General features: G+C 34.7%; 1 protein-coding gene across 1 annotated transcript; it reads right to left on the bottom strand.

Annotated features, from left to right (window-relative positions):
* Positions 1 to 1,628: 1,628 nt before the first annotated feature.
* Positions 1,629 to 23,180, bottom strand: LOC128209838 (uncharacterized). The gene is made up of 9 exons (XM_052914078.1): positions 23,030 to 23,180; positions 21,502 to 21,544; positions 19,251 to 19,379; positions 18,402 to 18,530; positions 10,480 to 10,605; positions 6,385 to 6,990; positions 5,368 to 5,470; positions 4,796 to 4,923; positions 1,629 to 4,484 (listed from the first exon to the last, which is right to left on the bottom strand). Exons 1-9 carry the CDS (start codon positions 23,054 to 23,056, stop codon positions 3,673 to 3,675), a joined length of 2,103 nt encoding a protein of 700 aa, XP_052770038.1. The 5' UTR covers positions 23,057 to 23,180; the 3' UTR covers positions 1,629 to 3,672.
* Between the last annotated feature and the right edge of the window lie 349 nt (positions 23,181 to 23,529).

The following is a 23,529-nucleotide window of genomic DNA, read 5'->3' as shown; positions in this document are numbered from 1 at the left end:
TAATCATAAATAATTATCTGCATTAATCAATGTTTCCCAAAGCAGCCCGAATACAATGTATTTTTCAATACTTTTTTGGGGGTCTTTCGGCAGAGCTAAGCACCCAATAAAGTGCTCGTCATTCAACCTTGGAGCAAGTGACTGGGATCTAAAATATGTTGTTTAGGCCGTGTTTATTGCATCAAAGTGGTATTTATGCAATACGATACCTAAGATGTGAAAATGAAACTGTGACGGACTCACAATAGTCAACCTATATAATTTTATTATGTCATGTTTTAAGGTAGCGAATTATATGCCTGCCAATCCGTGTGTTGTTTCTTAAAGCTCTTCTTGACTGTCATACCAAATGGCCATTTTTAGAGATTATGTTTCGAAATTTATTCATTATTCCATAATTGTTCAAGTATTAAAGACGCTTCGTACACAGGGCTCGGCTGAATAGAAATGCGTTGCACATGATAGTGAATAGGGATTGCTTCTTTCAAACGCCGGTGTAATTTAAAAGTTGTAATAAAAGTATCATGCAAGCCAGAAAAATACATGTCCAAATTCAACCAATGACAATCGGAATGGAAATATCCTAATTATCTAATATTGATATCGTTGTGTACAACGCATTGAATCTAAACTACTGATGTATTAAGACACGTGTATATTTTGCAGTTTAGTTTGCATGTTTCAATTCTGGGTTTTACTACCACCTGAGTACCAGTTTATTGAAAAATAGCGTCGGTATATGCATCTGTACTTATGACGTGACTTTTATAAGCCAATTGTATACACTATAAACTGGGAAACTAATGTCACAATATTTACACGGGTAAATATAATTAAGGCAGCGTTTTGTCATTTCTAAGCTTTAATGAAGAATTACTGTAACTTGGGACTACCTTTTAAACAATAATGACAGTTCGCCCGATTTCGTCAAGAGCAGAGTATGTGTGTATTGTCAACATGCTTTTTTATTTAAACAAACTAGGTCCTCGCCTTATGTGTGTACCCGCTCATTACGTCACAGATTCAATGTAAGCAACTCTGTCCGAATTACTGGTCTCAGTATTGGATAATGGACATGTTTAAGACGTTCAACTCATACCCATTACTTTTGCCACAAACGCTTCCGGCCTGTTTTTGAAAATGACTAAGACAAAAGCATTTATCCGCCTTATTCCCTAATATCACGAATTTACATAGTCATTTTTGATTGGTTAACAGTTAAATGACTGGGATAAGTTCACGAAACATGTGTGACTGTTCACCGGACCCGGATAACCCTGTAATGTGTACCATTTACCCCGTAAGTAAAGATTTGGTGTATGGGAATACTTTTGACCGACATATTCATCTATGTTTCGTCCTATTAGAACGTCCATTTAGAAACTTTTACTACGAATTATTACCAGCCTTTTCTTTCATGTCTGTCACGCGTGATATTGCGTCTATAGCTGAACGTGACATTAACCTATTTTATTGACATTAATGGATTTAAAAATTTCGCTCCGATACAGAAACATTGTCATCCTAGTAATTGAAAAAGTTGCACCAATCACGTGCCCTCATTGACTCGGAAAAATGAGAATGTGTATTTAGGATGTGCTTCCAAAATTCAGACAATAAAGAATCAAGATATTTCAAGATTTATTTACAGAACATAAGGATACATTGTAGTATTTACAGGTGAATCAATGAACAATTCATTTAACAATACGAAAAGAATACTCTTTATACAAGTTTATATTAACTAATTTATACTGTTACTATTACAAGTAACCTTGACGCATATGCTATCGTGTATGTATATATACATTATCAGTCACAGGGTTAGTATGTGAGCTTATATGGTTTCCTGCACCCCGTATGTCCTATAACGGGTTATCTACTATCCCCATAACGTATATATCACGTTGCCAATCTGTTAACATTGATCAAGACGTCAGCACCGTCTGGAAAATGTAACATTTATTTATCGGATTCGGGAAAATACGCTATTTTGGTACGGTATAACGATTAGTGACCCAATATAGACACATATGGGGACACCGTGTGACCATGCCTGGGCCAATGGCGTTGCATCATTCATGCTGGAGGCGTGATATATACATATTATATGCTATATTTTATATAGTAATGCAAAATAAGACACTCAATGTACAATACCTATGCGAAACGAAACTATAAAAAGTCTTAGGAAAATTACTTGACATCTTAAAGAATGTTACTCTTACCGAAAAAAAACAAAACAATATTCTTACCTGAACCAAATTGTCAAAAAGCTAATATCAAATAAATAGTCAAAATATAGTCGATTCATTATTGTTTTTAATAATCTTAATTTATTTTAAGTATTTCTATTTATAGGAAGCATGAATGTTTTTTTTAAATCGAATTTGATTAAGAGATACTATACAAAGGTATGTCATATATATTTCTTAATGAAAATATAATTTCTGTACAATTTAAGTTTAATATCATAAGGTACAACATCAATTATATGTATACGTCTCTACATGAATCAAGTAATATTCATAAACATAAACAACATGTTACTAAATGACAGCAATATGTTTAAAACGTAACACTGAAGTTGATTAGCACGGTACATAAATACCAAAATCTGGTTTAGGACGAATTCATGTCAGCTGATCTATCTAAATGCATTGTAAACTTAGATAGCTTTCGTAACAAATCATCTTAATCATATGCATATTTGTTCTATGTCTATCCAATAAAACGTGCATATTTACATTGTAGAGTATATACTACATATTGCTAAGAATTGCTAATATATTTTATTTTCTGCGCTCAACAGATATTAGGGTGTGTTATGCCAACATTTCACTCTTTAGTCTATGATAGGGTACACGTTACCCCGATAAACCAAATCGGAACTTTCTAATTTGGCAATAGGCTGAGGTTTACAACATGCTATTTTCTTATAAAACAATGTTCTATTAGAGTCTTCTTATTTTCCCTTCCAGTTTTGTAGAAGATACCAGAACTAAATAATCGTTTCCTACATCTGCAAACAATATATGCAGGTTTAAGTCAAGCTTAACAAATCTTGTAATAATAAAAACTAACATATTAAATAGGGTATCTTTAACCAACCTTCAATACGGTAAAATAAATTGTTTTATTGTACTTATTATCATTTGTATGTAACATCTTAAGTAAAAAAGTTACGATGGTATGATAATTATATAATTGCTGATAGTTTACAAATTCAAGCTCGCCGTAGATTAAATCATTATATGCACTTCCTTTTCAACCTAGAAATGTAGTGGGATATCCTATTTGCAATTCGATATCATATGAAAATAAAAACAATCAGAAAGTTTAGCCAATTAATTACTTGTATAATTTAGGAAAAAGTAGCAGTCTAAAGTAATTGGGCGTAGAACATTTTTCTACCTTCAATCGCAGTAACATTGACCCCGACCCCTCAAAATCCATCCCAGGGAAGATACAAAATGTAATTTCATTTCATTCCTATCGTGTAATTTTAACCTAAAAGTGTAGCCTTAACTTTTGAGTTGACTACTCGAAATTTTTGTTAAGATACAGCTTTCCATAACTTTATACTTATCTGCAGTTTTAATAAAATTTAATTCATGATATCTAATGAATGGCCGAAACATCGTTTTTTAATGGCTGGACAGATTGTCGTCTTTATACAAGAGAATCAGTTTGTTTTATTTCATCAATATCTTCCATCCCATCAGTGTCTTTTGGGTCGTCCATTTTTGTATCGTTTTGGGATTGAGCAGGTTGCTGTTCAACAATGAAATCTTTATCATTTGCACAACAGCTTTCTTCAATTTGTTCTGATCGACCTATTACTAGTGAAGACTCTATATTTTGTCCGATATTTTGATTCAGCACTTCACTTTCTTCTTTTTCAGTGTCATGAATATATTTCGCTTGAAATTGTCCTATGACACCAAAAACGTCCTCCCCCTCGTCGAAATATTTAGCAGCTAATTTTCGCTTATCTTCGGCCTTGGCTGTTTGATAAAGTTCTTCAAGGTCCAAATATTCGTGTGTGCACACAAGTTCGATACAGCTTTTAGATTTTGCAACGCAAGGTCGGGTATTTACTCCGTTCGTATAATCTGTCTTACAGACATGAGCAAGGTCACCAGCAGAATGTGAGGTACTTCGCCCAGGCATCCTATCGTCCGTTAATTCTTTTGTAGGCACGATTCCACTATCACTGTCATTTGTTGGGACGTTCCTACGGGTGTTTAACTCACTATTGCTTATATAGCTGTGAATACTGCTTCTTCTCTCAATACCCCACCCGCAGGTAGCGTAAGGTTCCACAAAAGTCGTACTTGAGGAACCTGAAGAAATCCTTTGTAAAATTGGATCGACCCTTTCCCTAACGCACTGAGGACAGATACATGGCTTCCGATCTTTGATTTTATCATAGTGATCCGGAGGGTTTTGCTCGCAGATGTAATGATTATGTTCCATGGTTTCTAAAACAATAGAAAACAACAACAAACTTTCAAGCATGCTCCGTCAAGGGCACCTTTCACTTATCTGCAATCAGCAGCACGGAAACAGAATCATAATATTCGCATTTTTCACATGTATCTATGTATTATTGAAAGCCGTCTTTACTATTACAAAAAATGCAATACATTTTTAAAAATGATTATATTTTAAATATCCAGTTTATTATAATATGAATGTACTAAAATCCAACTTTATATGAGCGATAAAAACACCAAATTACATTATAATGTATAAAGTAAATTTGATTAAACTAATTACAGTGAATATGTACCTTCGTTGATGTCGGCATACAGGGTAGAACTTTGCCGTCTCCGAGACCCGGAGGGTCGTTGCCTTGGTGCAACGCCAACTCGAAATTCTCGGCGCGGTTCAATGCGTTCATTCTGCTGGCGGTTAAATCTGCATAATTAAACAACATCAAGGATAATACAGCCTTTTTTCAATCATTATCTAATGATGCGACATTAACTGAATAGCCCTACTTTCCCATAAAACGCACAATAAACCAAATAGAATGTTCAAACAATTAACTTGCAATATAATGTTCTGAAGCCAAATCCCATTTTGGAACCTCAAAAAGCCTTTGTTTTATTTTGTTCTCTTTTAACCAGCACTAATTAAATACTCATTGTTATTAAGAGAAGTAAACATCAAGACATGTTATATCATCATGCAGTTACAGAGTCTACGGTAACGTATCAGAAACGTCCTCTTTAACGCGCACCTTTAACATAAATGTGTGTATCTGACGCATTAGCACTTATAAATATTCAAGAATATGTTCGTACATTCCAACACATATCTAGGTACACATACATTTAATCGCTTCTTCGCTTCACTCACCTTTTTCGACCCCACAAATAGCAGATAATCCCGACGATAACGACAACCACAGTGGCAATAACTGGTATGACTATGACGCTGACGTTCTCTTTATCGGTGGAATCTAAAAACAAATGGAGCGTACTAATATAAATGGCTTGGGAAACGAAACAACCAAATCTGAATATAAACAAGCAAAAATTTCTCGAACAATCATAAGATATTCGTTCCACAAATATGTGAATTTTTAATAACTGATGACCCTATATAAGTTTTGGATTAATTAAAAGGGTCTTGTATACAGAAAAATAATTTGTAAATAAAAACATACTGAAAATAAAATAGCCAACAAGTTTACTTTACGTTCAAAAATTGCGAAAATATGTATTTTAAGGTCATATTTCAGTTAAATTTACCAACTGTAATTACTTTATGTACGATGTACTTTCGGTCATTTATTTAGCATATTAATAATCATTAAGCGAATATTTTGCAATTGAGACCAATATTGTATGGGGCCACCAGCCATCAAATATGAGGATAAGGACAAATGGAGCTAACAGAGAACTAGCTTATTTGTGGGTTGGATTACATAAATATTTCTAATAATGATCGTGTTTTGCACGTTATCCTTTATATTTAATATAGAAAGGTTCTAATTCTTTCAAATAAAATTGTATTTAAGATAAACATAAGGAACTTTTATTTTGTATAGTAAACTTTAGGTCAGTTATTTGGTTTAATTAAATACAATCCTTAAGATTGTTGCGCTTAAGATAGTTCGTGGAGATTAAGCCTGGCAGTCTATTTTTGACAGTTCGGCATTCTATTTTTGACAGTTCGAATAATCTTTTAAAATAAACAAATCAATTATCAAATGTAATATTAAAACACTTTCCTTACATTCTTTGATAAACATAACGGTACATTATGAAAAATAAAATGAAAATGCCATTGGATAAAAAACATATTTTTTTAAAAAACTCATCGTTTATCTTTGATTTGATTGGCGGTTGAGCTTTTGAACATTATTCTTACCATCACATAATTTACCACTCCATCCACGAGTACAGCCGTTTATACACTCCCCTGTGGATGAATTACACCTTTTTCCATGTTCGTCAACTTGACAGTTGGCACTGCATTTAGTGTTGCACGCCTTGTCCCAATAATCGTTCTCACATCCAAACTGACACACACCGTTAATATCACATGGACTACTTGAGAAATCTAATTTGCAGTTTTTACATGTATTGTTGCAATAGTTACCGTAGTGATAAACTTTACAGCCATTCATGCATTTGCCACTTTGTCTGTCACATTGTGGGAAACCGTTTCTTTCTCGACATCCCTTGCCACATTCTTGTGAACAATTTTCTAAATACGTTTGTGTACAGTTCTTACAGATACCGCTTGATTTATTACATATTCCATTCAAACATTCGTCTGAACATGTTTTCTGGCAGTACTTGCCATGATAGCCAGATGCACACATGTTACAAAGTCCACTTGATTTATCACAACTGCCATTCGAACACGTTTCTAAACACGTTTTCTGGCAAGAAATGCCAAATTGACCAGGTTTACATTCACCCAAGCAGCCATTGGATATAGAACGCTTCGATTCACAATTGTATTTGAGATCTGCAAAAACAGTTTTGCAATAATCTATTTAATCAAAATATAAAAAGGCTGTGTTAACTACTTTAAATTGTCAAAGAAAATATTGTATAGTACGGACTTTTCTGAATTATAATTTCTGTAATTCAGATACGAATTTGTATACAAATCCATCAAAAAGCAAAAATATATAGAGCCATTGCATAAGTGATGACACGCCAGCACGTGTTAGCTTTAAGGCTAGTAGAGCTATCGCTAGTTCTTGTAGTGGTGACACGCATGCACGTGCTAGCTTTACTGTTACTCGTCTTCTTCCTGTAGTAAAAGAACGCATGCACGTATTAGCTTAAAGGCTAGTGCGGACATTTCGCATCCAGTAACTTTAAGGCTACTCGGCTTGTTCCTGTAGTGATGACACGCATGCACGTGTTATAGTCAAGGCTACCCGGCTTGTTTCTGTAGTGATGACACGCACGCACGTGTTTAGATGAGATTTAAAAAGGTAATATATTGTCTGTCATTTAAGTCCGTTACATAGTGAGAAATGAACTTCAGCGCTCATAATGCTTTGCGAAAAGGCAATGATTTCATTTCGGTTCGATTGCCGTCATTTCGATATAGCTAATTGTTTGCGCAGTTTCAAATACATCCGGTTTTACGAATGCAAATATTAACTTACGATGGCCATTGGATAAACGATAATAGATATATAGCTTAAAAAAACATTTGTTTTGTCTTTTCAATATATGCTAAAAGTGACATCATTCAAACCTCATTCAAACCTCATATTTTCGATTTAAAATGATGCATTACAAAAAATAGAATACAACCTATATTTTCAGCAAATGAGATTTTATTTATGCAGTCATTAAGTACAAGGCTTTATAATAAGGATTTTCAACTTTGGCGGGTTTTAAGGTCCGCCTAAGGCAATTCACCCAATACACACTCAATGTGAGAGATTTTGCATTGACAATGTGTCCGCCAATGAGGTAGTTTTCTAAGTTAAATGACTTGAAGTAAAATCTTAATAATTAAGTCGGTCGCTACGCTCACTCAACCCATTCGTAATCATTAACATTTAAATTTATGTCATATAACTATTACATAATGATGTTTGGATAACACACAAGATACAAGAAACAATCATCTTTATTTAAAGTCGGATATATGTTAACAACAAACATGAGCTCATTGAGCTATTTTCCGACATGAATAACAAACATACATAACATATGCACTACCTTTTTAAGATTCCTCATCTCACATTAACTTACTTCGGCAATTTGTTTGCATTGTGGTACTAATCAATTGCTGATTTCAGCAAACCTATGTTGCTAAAAATGTTTAAGACAGCGATTTAACTTTTACATGTACATCAGTCGCTGGATGAGCAGCAAGAACCAATTTATTACTGATGGAGATATAAAGTTATTTTAGATAAATGAGTTTCGGATCAACCGGATATCTTTATGCTTGATAATACGTCTATATTACTTATGACAAACTATTATACAAAACCATATATTCAGTGTATTTTTTCAATATTTATATACTCGTAAGCTTTTGTTTAAAGAAACTAGACTTTCATATTCTATTAAACGCAAACAGTTTTGACGTCATTTTTTTTTCTTTTTCAATAATGCACTCTGATTGGATGATCGCGACATCATTGTACCGATGATGTTCGAATTTACATTTTTTTGGCTATTACTTTTTGTTGTCAATAACCTTTTTCTAACAATAAAAAGACAGCTTCAGAAGATTGTACTTATCTTGAAATCATGATGCATAGGTTTTTAACTATAAACATTGCGATTGTCCGCATTTCTCCGTGTGCTCATATTAAAATACCTTTTAAGTGGTACAGTATGTATATTCTCTGGAGAGAAATACAATTATTAATTCAGGATAGCTTGATCTGTACATATCAAACCATAAGGATGATCAGTCGGCTTATGCCAATACACTGCTGATTAATATAGAAACATGACTTTAACATTATCATATACATGTTTCTTCAACAGCGAGAGAGTTAAGTTAGATAATCCTCGCGATAACGCTGCACTGATTTGCATCAGTTAAATGTAATATATTAGCAAAATATTTTTTATCATGGTGTGAACAAAAGCAAAAAAAATAATCATGAGACTAGCGCAACAAATACTGTACCATGGACTACGTCCTACATCAACGTAAATGAAAGAACAGTATAGTATGAAAGGTGGGATGGATATAGTATCAAATTTGTTCAACATATCTTGATAACAGATCAGAAATGTTTCATAATTTAACGAAATAAAACACCTTTAAATTATAACAGATTGTAATTATCTATAATACTACCAGCTGAAAACTAGTATACCTAATATAACGTACTTGTTCTGGTTATATTACACTATTACTTCTTCCCCAAATTCGGCTATGAAGAAGTAATAGTGTAATGTAACCACAACATGTATGTTATATATTTTTAATTTACACATTATTTCACAAGTAAAGGTTTTTGTGTACGTGTATTATTGCAAGTTAATGAATGCATTAGGAATAAGGTTGATTGTATTATTAAATACAATATTATAAAAAAATAGATTGTGTTTTTTTTGGTTGTTTATCGGAACCTTGTGTTGAGATTCTTTTGGGATCCTTTCCGAAACTTGAACAAATTTCTTCAACTGGACGCATGTTCAGGTGAGAATTATGGTTGCAATTGAAAGATTGGAGTGTAATCTGCATGTTGGCTGCATGTTTTTGTTGCAACTTTTCGTTTGGGTACTTTTCTTGGCATGTTTTTCGATGAAATTGAAGTTGTTTCACTTTCCTTTATTTAGGCATTTCGATTTTTCTGACATTGCTAAACTGCAGTAATTCCTAGTTATTTTATGCTAGATAGTTGGTAGGAGTGACCCCTTTGATAAATCTGAAGAAATATATAAATATATATATTTTAGGTTAAATGTCACTTAATTTTGTACGGGTCAAATGACACCAAAGCAGGAGTTCATTCCCATCAAATCACTGAATACGCTCAAAGTGATTCAGAATTCGGGCTCTTCTACAAGAAGAAAATAATCTCTCTCTGAGGGCGGGTTTTAATTTATTCCCATAACTCTGTTGTGCATTAGTTTCGTCTCGTTATCGTTATTACATATAGGTATAAATCCGTTTTACACGAGGGTAAAATATGTTTTTTTAACAACAGCTACAAGTTGTATTAGTCGTGTTCGATAATTGTTTCTGTGGACACATCTTAGAAAGAAGAAAGTATAATGTGTATCTTAGTCAGCGTAAATATAAAATGTATAAAGGTTACATTATTTATTTAAAATATTTGCGACCATATAACACCGTATTTACCGTCGCATATACAGAAGTTTCTATAGTGATATTGGTAAAACATATCATCATGTATACTTTATAAGAAGCATGTGTTGTTTTATATAAGCCAAAACTATATGTTGCACTATGTTATCATTATCAACAATTAATAAGTGATATACAAGGATGACTTACTGCAGAATATAGACAACTCATCTTCCCTGCTTGGACAGTTAAACTTTCCGTCACACAACGAACTAGTGGGGATACACAGGGAATCAAAACATAAGGTCCGGTCTCTTCGAAAACATTCATCCACGGCTGTAATACAGGAAACAGGCAGCATCGAATGTCAAAAATGTATGAAAAAAGCTGGGTGTTTAAAAAGAAATATCATTATCATTCCATACATATGATGTTTATATACGGTCGCATATACTAGTATACACCATAATGATATGTTATGATTAACATTTGCTTTACATATTATATATTAATCATTATTATTATTATTATTATTATTATTATTATTATTATTATTATTATTATTATTATTAAGCAGTAGCAGTATCAGTAGCAGTATCAGTATCAATAGCAGTTGGAGTAGCATTATTATTATTATTAGTAGTAGTAGTATTAGTAAATTACAAAACGTATAAACCGTCGCAAATACTGATTTCAAATAAAATCAATAAATAAATTAATATATATATATATATATATATATATATATATATATATATATATATATATACATATATATATATATATATATATATATATATATATATATATATATATATATATATTAATTTATATTAATTATATATATATTTAATTTATATTAATTTATATTAATTTATTTATACAATATGTGTGTGTAAAGGATTAGTCATGATATATATTTTAATCAACCTTAACTGTGTCCAAGATGACCCCGTTACCGTTAACAATACGTTGAATCCGAATATACCGTCGTAAATACAGATATACCTTAAGTTGTACAATAGTAAAATTGTATCATACATCACTCGCTTGTTTCATATAATTATTTGAATTCACTTGTAACATCCACTGCATTATTATTAGTATAAGCAAGACATATTCGATAGTCGAAAGAGATGTACTGGTGAAATATCATCCTTATCAACGCACAGAAGAGAAACATAAGATCCCACTCTAAATTGGCGTATGCCCACGTGTCACGGATGAAACCTATTCATAATATTTTTGTTTATAATACAGCAGGGCCTCATTTGGGCATATACAACATAAAAACAACGTTATGATAACCAGCGATCATTTTACGGTGGCACAGAAGTGACATGTGTATGTTTTCATTAATCTCGTGCGTACGACATACTAAGTACGAGATACTAAGTAGTGCGCACGAGATACAAAGTCGTGCGTACGAGATACTAAGTCGTGCGCACGATATACTAAGTCGTGCGCACGAGATACTAAGTCGTGCGTACGAGATACTAAGTCGTGTGCACGAGATACTAAGTCGTGCGCACGAGATACTAAGTCGTGCGCACGAGATACTAAGTCGTGCGCACGAGTAACTTAAATCGTGCGCACGAGATACTATGTCGTGCGCACGAGTTACTAAGTCTTGCGCACGAGTTACTAAGTCGTGCGCACGAGTTACTAAGTCGTGCGCACGAGATACTTAAGTCGTGCGTACGAGATACTATGCCGTGCGCACGAGTTACTATGTCGTGCGCACGAGTTACTAAGTCGTGCGCACGAGATAATTAAGTCGTGCGCACGTCATAATTAGCCAATCAGAATACACTTTACATGCATGAATGTTATTTGAAAACGGCTGATAGCAGAAACGATTTTATTCTTTTATTTTTAATGCAGGGTAAACGAATGGAGAAATTCGGTTTCGTTTAGGCGATCAGCATAATATACACATTTACAAAGATTGTTACGCGAATGAATGTTGCGACGAAGAATCTATGGTGACCCTCTTTACTGTGGTTGACCGTATTAGCAACGCAATTGAACATTCTGTACCTCTGCATTGATACCGAGTCAGGCGTCAACGTTGCATTGTCAATGGTTTACGGGCTCGGGCCAACGATGTTGCTACCATCCTTCGTATATGCGACCCCCGGGGTAAATTAAATGTGACAGCGTGAAGCTAACATTTTTAAAATCAACCTTAAACTTTCCAAAACGTATACTGAAAATAACATTAGTTTCTGACGTGTAATGGTTGTGGTGGTTGCCGGTTTGTTCATTTTGGCGTGTGGAGGACGTTTACATATAATGATTTGAAATCAAACATAGAGCGTATACATTGAATTTTTATTTCAAGACCAGTGATTTTATTTAACAGTGATGCACAATCTAGTGTGGGATATTTAAGAATAATACGAGGTGTGTTCCAGAATTAACAGGACTTCCCCCTATTTATGTGCCGATAAGTCAGTAAAACCACTTCTATCGTTTCTACCCCTTTCATTTGATCTGCCAGACAGTCGCACAATAATTAAGTTCCCGTATATGTTTATTGCATCATGCCAAAAATTTTAATTGGTGATATCCATGCTGACAACAAAACTTGATTATTGTGAGACTAATTATCTTATTTAAAGTGCATTTTGATTGGCTTATTATCTCGTGCGAACGACTTAGTAACTCGTGCGCAAGACATAGTATCCCGTGCGCGCGACATAGTATCTCGTGCGCAAGACTTAATTATCTGGTGCGCACGACTTAGTAACTCGTGCGCAAGACATAGTATCCCGTGCGCAAGACTTAAGTATCTGGTGCGCACGACTTAGTATGTCGTGCGCAAGACTTAAGTATCTGGTGCGCACGACTTAGTATGTCGTGCGCAAGACTTAAGTATCTGGTGCGCACGACTTAGTATGTCGTGCGCACGTATTAATATCTCGTGCGCACGAACTACTATCTCGTGCGCACGACTTAGTATCTCGTGCGCACGACTTAAGAAACTCGTGCGCACGACTTAAGAAACTCGTGTGCACGACTTAGTATCTCGTGCGCACGACTTAGTATCTCGTGCGCACAACTTAGTATCTCGTGCGTACGACTTAGTATCTCGTGCGCACGTATTAATATCTCGTGCGCACGACTTAGTAACCCGTGCGCACGACATAGTAACCCGTGCGCAAGACTTAAGAATCTCGTGTGCACGACTTAGTATCTCGTGAGCACGACTTAGTATCTCGTGCGCACGACATAGTATCTCGTGCGCACGACTTAAGGATCTAGTGTGCACGACTTAGTATCTCGTGAGCACGACTTAGTATCTCGTGCGCACGACATAGAATCTCGTACACACGACATAGTATCTCGTGCGCACGACTTAAGTATCTCGTGCGCACGACTTAGTATCTCGTGCGCACGACTTAGTTTCTTGTGCGCACCACTTAAGTATCTCGTGCGCATGATATAGCATGTCGTGCGCAGAAGATAAATAAAAACATACACATGCCACCTCTATGCCACCGTATCATTTTGGTAGATTGTTATAGATATCGATAAAGGAGTCTTGTTCTTATAAATGTTTGTTTATCATTTTGTTTTACTTATGATTTCAAGCATTTTCATTTTTATTTGACTAAAATCCGATAAGAATTGACGATGTTAAGTTTATCGTTAATCGTGTAATTCTAATAAAGGTTTATGTATGTTGTTTTACGGGCCTCTTATGTATCACGCTGTGAGTAAGTCCTGTTAAACAAGTCTTGTTCAATATTAAAAGATTTAGATTAGGTTCAAAACTGAATTGTTGCTTTAATATATAATTACGGCTTCGATAAGATTCTATAAGCGAAAAGGTAGCAAAAAAGATACTCTTATATATATTCTTTGTTTTAATAACAATTTTCGATAGTGGTAGTTGTCTGCTATTTCTGGATATGTTACGGTTATACTCATAAGGCATTTGGGTATTGTTAATTGTTTAAGGGCAAAATAATATATGAATTAGTGTTGGTATATGTAAATTGCATATACATGCATACTTTCTTTGTTTTGGATATGGGGATTGTTAAATTATGGTGTCGTATATAAAGGAAATCATTTAGATAGCGCCACATAGACGTGGTACGTTGTATTGTACTGACAAAGACCGTGGGGTGTGCAAGTATCTGCTTATTTCATTTACATATCAAACGATTTTGGACAAAAAGTTTTCCATGGTGGCCAAATCAAATAAAGTAATTGATATGTGTCATATTTTATAGCCGTACTCGATTGGGTGTGACGTGTTGGGCGTAGACATCGGGACGAGCGGGCGCATCGAGCTTGACGCCATTATTCTCAAAGAAACGGCCAGTCTACACCGAGACATGCCCGTTGACAACGCCGACTCTACCAAAACCAGATCAAATTACAGCCCTTGGGTACAGTGCACCGGCAGACGGCCGGAACTTGACGATATCGGCGTTGGTATACGAGTGCACCGGCAGACGGCCGGCAGATGATGTCATCAGTCGTTGGTATACGAGGCACCGGCAGACGGCCGACACTTGACAACATCGGTCATTGGTATATGAGGGCGCCGAAAGATGGCTGGGTCTTGACGACATCGGTCGTTGGAAGAGGAGGGCACCTACAGACGACCGGCATTTGACGTTTCGGTCGTTGGTACACGTAGTAGCCGGCAGACGGTCAGCACTTTGCGACATTGATCGTTGGTATTCGAATGCATAGGGCCGGCACTTAACGATATTAATGGTTCGTATATAGGGGAACCGGCAGACGGTCGGCACTTGACGATAGATGTCGTTGATATACATGGGTACTGGCGCAATTGGCGATATCGGTCGTTTGTATTCGAGAACCGGATAAAAAGCATTCACTTGACGGCATTTGTCGTTCGTGTACCTGGAACCCAGAGACCGCCGGCACTTGACAACATGAGTAATTGGTATACGAACAAACTGGCATACGGCCGGCATTTGATGAACTCGGTCGATGGTATACGAGGGAACCGGTAGACGGCAGACACTTCATGACATCGGTCGTTTGTATATGAGGGATCCACTAGATGGCGACACTTGACGACATAGGTCATTTGTATAAGAGGGAACCGGCAGACAGCCTGCACTTGACGACATCGGTCGTTGGTATACGATTGAACCGGCACACGGCCGGCACTTGACGACATCGGTCGTTGGTTTACGAGGGCATCGACAGACATCCGGCACTTGACGACATCGGTCGTTGGTTTACGAGGGCACCGACAGACATCCGGCACTTGACGACATCGGTCGTTGGTAATCAATGGCCCGGGCAGACGACCGGCACTTGACATCAGTCGCTGATATACGAGGGCTCCGGGCAGCTAACTTCACTAAACGACATCGGTCACTGGTAATCGAGAGAACCGGAAAGCTACGAAGGAACCGGCAGACGAATGGAACTTGAGGACTTCTGTCGTTGATATACATTGAAACCGACAAACGGCCGACACTTGACGACATCGGTCGTTTGTATACGAGAAATCCGGAAGACAGCAGCGCTTGATAACATCGGTCGTCGATATACGAGGGAGACGGCAGAAGTCCGGCACTTGACGGCATCGGTCGTTGGTAACCGAGGGCACCGGCAGACGACCGGCACTTGCTTAAAGGTGGAACCGGCAAACAGCGGGCACTTGACAACCGATAATGGTAGTCAGCCAATCCAGCATTGGTTGTTAGGATAGTGACGTCATTTCCGGGCATATGTTTCGGAGACGCTTCAAAGACGGTACTTCTATTTCTTCTACTTTTGACAACGTGTGCTTGTTTCTGTTCACTATTTCTAAATATATCTTTTGTCAATTAAACCTACAGCGGTAAATATTAAAATTGATATATTGTGTTTTGGCAAGTGATACCCGTAATTATCACCAGACTTCAAATATCCTGGTGTTAGTAGGACACTAAGTATGCATATTTCCAAGGTAATCAGCATCAGATAAATGATCAGTAAGTTTTGATAATTAACTACGTTCTTTAATAGTTAATATCCTCATATCCATTACTCTCTATCATGTATAACGGTGATTCCGTTTTTTAACCTAAGTTGGCTCGAAATTCTAGGAACCGGCAAAATTCTTCGAACCTCGAGAATATCGAGCCAAACGGGTTTGCTTAATGAATGTGTATTTTTCTTTGATACGTTTAGAACTTCTTGTTTACCTCGTTTGTTATATTCTACGTTATCTCCACAAAAAAAGAGTATTTATTCGACATGGTTAAAGTTCGCATTCGATATTATGAAAATATCATTTGATTTTGAAATGATGTATGCATAAGCATAGCTTAGGCTGTACCGGGTCCCCCTCTATATTGCTTGGCATTTGACATTTGTATTAATTTTTCCATTTGGAGAAATATTCAGCGAAATATTTTTATGTGAATGACGCCTTATCAAAATGCATTGAGATATACATATTAATGACATAATTTTCACTTGCAAATTAAAGACAAAAAATAAATGATGGCATGTTCGCTCAAACTGTTGAAACCCTTAAAATTTGATAATAATTATGATACCAATCAAGAAAATCTTATCGATTATCGCCTTGTCCTTAATGAAGCCAAGTATGAAATTCTTACTGGAGCCCGCGAAAATGACATCGAACCAATCACACAAAACAAAGTGTGAAAGTGGGGAAATATCGACCCTCAAAATAACGAGCCAACCGTTCGAATTTTATATAAACAAATATTTAAAACAAATCGGTCCTTTTAATCCGGTTCAACCAACGAGGATATCGAGCCATGCGATATCGAGCCAACAAGTTTCGTTTGTAATGCATTCACATTTTATCAATCATTTTAACCCAAAACTACGTTGGAACGTTCTGCATCCATTTACATACCGTATATACCGTCGGTGCAATATATAATCAGTTTCATGCATCGGATTTTTCCTGCTTAATAACTTTGAACCAGTATACAATGTGCACTACATTATTATTATCATCACCATCTAATAAGTAAAAGTCGATAGATATGACTTACTGCAGTCAGGAGGAGACTCATCTTCACCTTCTTTGCAACTACGTATGTCGTCACATACAGAAATTTTCGTAAATGTTTGCCCATTGCAAGACAAAAAAATATAAAAAATGTTGCAAAAACGGTAATTCTGTAAGAGTTCAGCTTTTTTATTTAAAATTCAAGAGTCTTTAATGTGTATAAAGATATCACCAGCAATCGAAAGGTTCAATGTGGAAAAATGGGTCGACATTTAGTATCCGTCGCACATCACATATCGCACAAACCGAAGCCAAAACCACACAAATAGTAGATATTTTGACCTCTTAACAATCCATTGATAACATCATGTGATAATGTCACTCAACCAATCATGCAACAACAAATCTGTAATAAAGTGATTATAAGCGTGTTGACGCTAGAGAACAATGAGATCTTCAAAGACGATATTTGAGCAATTATCAACATTTGCTGAAGATTCCCAGCTTAAGTATCTTAGTTTGTAACACTCCTAGTTTGCCACAGTTTCTTTCGTCATACAAAAAAGTGCATTTCACAAAAAACATGAGCGAGTACCATTAAAGGGAGGATTAAACAAAATTGATCTATGATCATATCGCTTGTTTGCTACGTTTCTTAAATAGCATAATGCATATATACAAAAAGCTCTTGGTGAAAACTTTAAACATATTAAAACTTGACGTTTTGTAACTTTAGAATGAAACTTTTTAATTATCTTTTTTTTTTGTACTATACAGTGATGGCATACCTTAAAGAAAGAACATAACCCCTTCGACTTTGAAACATTTTTATGACAATTACAAACCGTATGAACCGTCGCGAATGCCAGTTTATAATAAAATTTTACATTGTGTATAGGATTAGTCTTTATCAATTTATTGCAATCAATTCTTCCTGTGTTCATGATGAGCCATTTTTCCGCTAACACTATGTCCGATCGTTATAAACCCAATATACCGTCTAAAATACATTTATACGTTCAGAACTTCTGGTATGAACAATTATTATATATTAAGTAAATCATCGTCTTGCTTTGAATATTTGATTTAGTTTAAAATGCGCATAACAATATTATTATCATCACCAACAAATAAATGATATTCGACATAAATGACTTACAGCATGCAGGAGAGGACTCATCTTCACCTTCTGAACAAGCAGGAATGCCGTCACAAACATACTGGGTGCGGATACATCTCCGTGAAATATTGCAATAAAAGTTGCCATTTTTGAGGCATTCTTCCTTGGCTGTAATAGAAAAGAAAATGGCTGCATCGAATGTCACAAATGTATAAAATATACTTATGCGATGTACAACATAAAACAAGCACCTTGTTATTAGATATAACGATTTTGATAGTCTTAAATACCTTGATAGTTTCAGGAACAACAATAATATAGCACAATAAGAGATAACGAATTCAGATTTCACCAATTATATTGCACCAAAAGCTACACAGAACTATAAAAACCAATATAATTATTCTATTTCAAATAATAAAAACAATAAATCTAACGTCTGCATGATTCGTTTTAATAAGAATGTCAATATCTCGGACAGATGATCAAATGATAAAATGGTCATGAAGGGTTTCAATGATAATTATTTTGATAAGGTTTAAAGTTCAAGAGTCTTTAATGCGTATTACGATATCACCAGCAAAAGAAAGGTTCAATGTGGAAGAATGGGTCGACATTACCTATCCTTCGCACATCACATATCGCTCAAACGAAGCCTAAACCACACAAATAGTAGATATTTTGACCTCTTAACAATGCATTGATATAATCATGTGATAATGTCACTCAACCAATCATGCAACAACAAATCTGTAATTTAGTGATTATAAGCGTGTTAATCCTAGAGAGCAATGAGGAATTCAAAGACGATATTTGAGCAAATATCAACATTTCATTTGCTAAAGGTTTACAGCTTTTATTATCTTAAGTTAAACATAAATGACTTACAGCATGCAGGAGGGGACTCATCTTCACCTCCTGAACAAGCAGGACTGCCGTTACAAACAAACTCGGTGAGGATACATATCCGTGAAATATTGCAATAAAAGTTGCCATTTTTGAGGCATTTATCCTTGGCTGTAATAGAAAAAAAAATGGCTGCATCGAATGTCACAAATGTATGAAATATACTTATGCGATGTAAAAACCAAACACCTTATTAATAGATATAAGCGATTATGATAGTATTAAATACTTTGATTGTTTCAGGGACAACAATTAAATAGCACAATAAGAGATAATGCATTCACATTTCATCAATTATATTGCACCAAAAGCTACACTGAGCTATAAAAACCAATCTTTTCTATTACAAATAATAGAAACAATAAATATAACGTCTCCATGATTATTGAATCGTTTTAAAAAGAAAGTCAATAACTCGAACAACTTAACAAATACTCAAGTTGTCATAGCTGGTTTCAATGATAATTATTTTGATACGGCTTAAGAGTTTTTTTTATTTAAAAATCAAGAGTCTTTAATGCGTGTAACGATATCTAAAGCAAAAGAAAGGTTCAATGTGAAAGATTGGGTCGACTTTTTCCATCCGTCGCACATCAAATATCGCACAAATCGACGCGTAAACCACAAAAATAGTAGGTATTTTGACCTCTTAGTAACGCATTGATAACACGAGCTAATATCACTTAACCAATTATGCAACAACAAAGCTGTAAAGAAGTGATAATAAGCGCATTAAAGCTAGAGAATAATGAGGTCTTCAAAGACGATATTTGAGCAAATATCAACATTTGCTGAAGGTTTCCAGCTTTTAGTATCTTAGTTTTAACACTCCTTATGTTTTGCCACCCTTTCTTTCGCCATATAAAAATGTGCATTTCACAAAAAACAAAACAAGAGCGAGTACCTTTAAAGGGAGGATTAAACAAAATTGATCTATAATTATATCGCATTTTTATTACTTTGTTTTTTGAATAGCATAAAGCGTATATATATAAAAAAACTCTTGATAAAAGCTTTAAACATATTCAAACTTAACATATTGTAACTTTAAATGAAGTTTTACCATAAACACGTTTTGTATAAATGAGTGATGGCTTACCTTAAGCAAAGATAATAACCATATCTAATCTACAAGATTTATACTTTAAGTTATATGGTCCACTACTAAGCTCGTCCCTGTAGTTTTTTTTATCGAAGCATGATTGTTACTATCGCTACTTTTAATAAAAACAAAAGCAATGTGTTCAATCCTTGATAACTTTTTGCTATCGTTTTTTTATAAAATGATTATCGATATCTAAAAAAGGATTAGCGGTCGACCTTAATGTTGTTTGATCAAATTTTATATTATGTGTATGCATGTTTTCATTATATTGATTTATTTCATAAATACTTGAATAGCCATGTGTTTGCTTCACTTCAGAAACATATTTGTTTACTGATAAAAAATGTCATATTATATAAAATATATTGTAATTCAATCCCGGGGAGAATGGACTGCCATTACAAACCGGGACTGAACTCTTGCTGGTCGTGTGATTGGTTTAGAACCAGCCTGGAAAGCTCAATTTGTTTGAGCGCCTAGCAGCTGGTGTTTCGCGGTATTGGGTTCGAACCCCGCGCAGTGTGCACTTTTTCTTACAATGTTCACTTTATATCCAACGGATTAGTAGATAATGATCAGGCCAATATTAATTTAATGCAGTGGTATATCAACTGCAGGCGGTGAAAAATCTTTGCATCGACTTTACTATTATTCAATAAAACATATTACAGATTTACATTTGTAGCTTTAGAATTATGTCGTGATATCTTAAGCTGGCCGATCTACTTAAACATGGTGCTAATTGAGATATTTTATTAAGGATATCGATTAGTGTGATTGCAGTTTCCTCTTTGCGGTTTAATATTTTTTTTGGTAATGATTTTTTTTGCGAGCGAAAATACATCGTTACAACACGGCTCTTTCCGGCAAGCTCGGAAATAGCCGAGTGTGCTCCGAATGCCTTACGACGAAAGGAAATTCTTGCACCATTTTTTAATGTCGGTTGATTAGTTTAGAATTAAACATTTCAGGATCTCCTTTATTTTTATTTTATTAGTGCATAAATAAGGGGCGGCGAGTTTGTTAATAATTGAATAAAAGAACGATGATCTTATCCTAATAACGTTGTAATAGGTTTTGAAATCATTAACCAAAAAAAAAATGTCATACTAAGTTAACTTAATTTACCTGAGTCGTCGAATAGCTGCACTATCCAGGGAAGAATACATGCCTGAAACAGAAGAAACAAAATAACAGTGTGAGAAACAAGAAGCAAAGTTCTACTGATGTTTAAGCAACACTGTTCACGATGTTTTATATATTCACGAATTACGAAACAAATTACTGGTAATATTAGGCCCTTTAAAGCACCTTATTAATATTAGGCCCTTTAAAGCACCTTATTAAAAGTTTCTATTAGAAACATATTTTTGGATTTTTTTTACTATTAGTAAAAAAATCCAAAAAATATAATTTAATCAACGAATGCACACGTCACACTTTATACATTGCATTTCAATGTTTGCAACTTTTGCTGCAGTGTTGACATATTTCGATTTTATCATTATAATAAATCATTGTTTACCAATGTGTCTTTATTTATGCCAAAAACAATGAAAAGAGGTTACTATATGTCATACAAATGTCTTTTGACACTTTAATAATTTTGACTTTGCTTGACTTTGCTAGGTTTTCATAGGCTTTGCTAGGTTTCGCTGGATTTTTCAATCTTGAAGTAATGTAATTTTACAAATTTAACACAATATTTGCAATAAATTATACATTTTTTGCACTAAATATATAAAACTCATAAAAATAAATACAAATAAATACAAATAAATAACAATAAAACAGACTTTGCTTGACTTTGCTAGGTTTTCATAGGCTTTGCTAGGTTTTGCTGGACTTTACAATCTTGAATTAATGTAATTTTACAAATTTTACACAATATTTGCAATAAATTATACATTTTTCCAACTAAATATATAAAACTCATAAAAATAAATACAAATAAATACAAATACAACTGACTTTGCTAGGCTTTGCTAGGCTTTGCTTGACTTTGCTAGGCTTTGCTAGGCTTTGCAGTGTTTAGTAGGACCGCATCTAGAACCACCAATAGGTGTACGGAAACCATTTTTAATTTGTTTAGTAATATCGACCTTGATCATTACCCTACTGACCACCATAATCAGTTACATATACAATAAGATCAATTACTTAACGTCAATTTTAACCAGTCTTTTCAGAGAATTTTTGTTTTTATTTAATAAAAGCGACCTTGACATTGACTAAACTGGCCCCATTCGCAATCCTAATGTCTTTGCAATACCAAATTAAATAATAAGTTTCATCATTGAAAAGTATTTCCAATTCAAATAGGTTCACATATTTTCTCATGGTCGTAGATTTTAAATATTCGAGGCAGATGACAGTAAACACAGAACAGCATGTCATGGCCTAAGTGGTACAAAAATGACCCCCATATATTAAGTTTTGCTAAAGATTTACGCTGCCTTCTAAATGTTTGCTTGAACATTCATGGAATAACTGTCATCCACTGATAAAGGCGTCCATGCATATCATACATTAATCTCAATCTAACAATTCACGTACACAATACAGGGGAAAACAAAATTAGACGGTAATGCAGCAGCATTGAGGTACCAGCGCTAAAGAATGTTTAAAATATCATAGTCAATTAAAGAAAACTTACAATGAGACAAAAATGTATCCAAGCCATCGTGACGAATGAACTTTCACTTATCCTGTCAGGTTTAGAATAATTGTATTATCTTAAATGTTTTGTTGCAATTTGCACGCGCAGATCGAACACAGTCCGTTTACTGAAAGAGCTAAGCAGTAAACTAAATATGAAAACAATTAAAGGATGCTCTCATCTAGCTTTTACATCCGTGTTTCAATGCAGAACAAGCAGAGTACGTAATACTTTGTTAAGGCAAATGTACTTAATTTTAAGCTGTCCTTTTTTAGACTAAATTGATTTGGCCGGTTTTACTGATAATTAATATGTTTCAAAAATTAAAATTATCACGAACGTTCTTAGAGAAATACTTTCGTAAGAAGGATAAACAAATAACACAGACATTCCATGTCTTGAAATCTATTAAAATGTTGAATTTTGATACAAAAACAGGTACATTTTGCTTTTTTATTGCGTTCTTAAAATTTGCTGAATAAAATACATAAACATTA

This window comes from Mya arenaria, chromosome 11 (genome assembly GCF_026914265.1).
Source record: "Mya arenaria isolate MELC-2E11 chromosome 11, ASM2691426v1".
Taxonomy (NCBI): Eukaryota; Metazoa; Mollusca; class Bivalvia; order Myida; family Myidae; genus Mya; species Mya arenaria.
Note: the sequence above shows the minus strand (reverse complement) of the source record. Positions and strands in the feature narration are given on the sequence as shown.

Excerpts from the sequence above, each read along its gene's own strand:
- LOC128209838 (XM_052914078.1), bottom strand. The coding sequence starts at position 23,056 with ATGGCTTGGATACATTTTTGTCTCATT. Across the intron at positions 21,545-23,029 it reads GGATACATTTTTGTCTCATT|GCATGTATTCTTCCCTGGAT; the intron begins GTAAGTTTTCTT and ends CTTCTGTTTCAG. Across the intron at positions 19,380-21,501 it reads GCAGCTATTCGACGACTCAG|CCAAGGATAAATGCCTCAAA; the intron begins GTAAATTAAGTT and ends TTTCTATTACAG.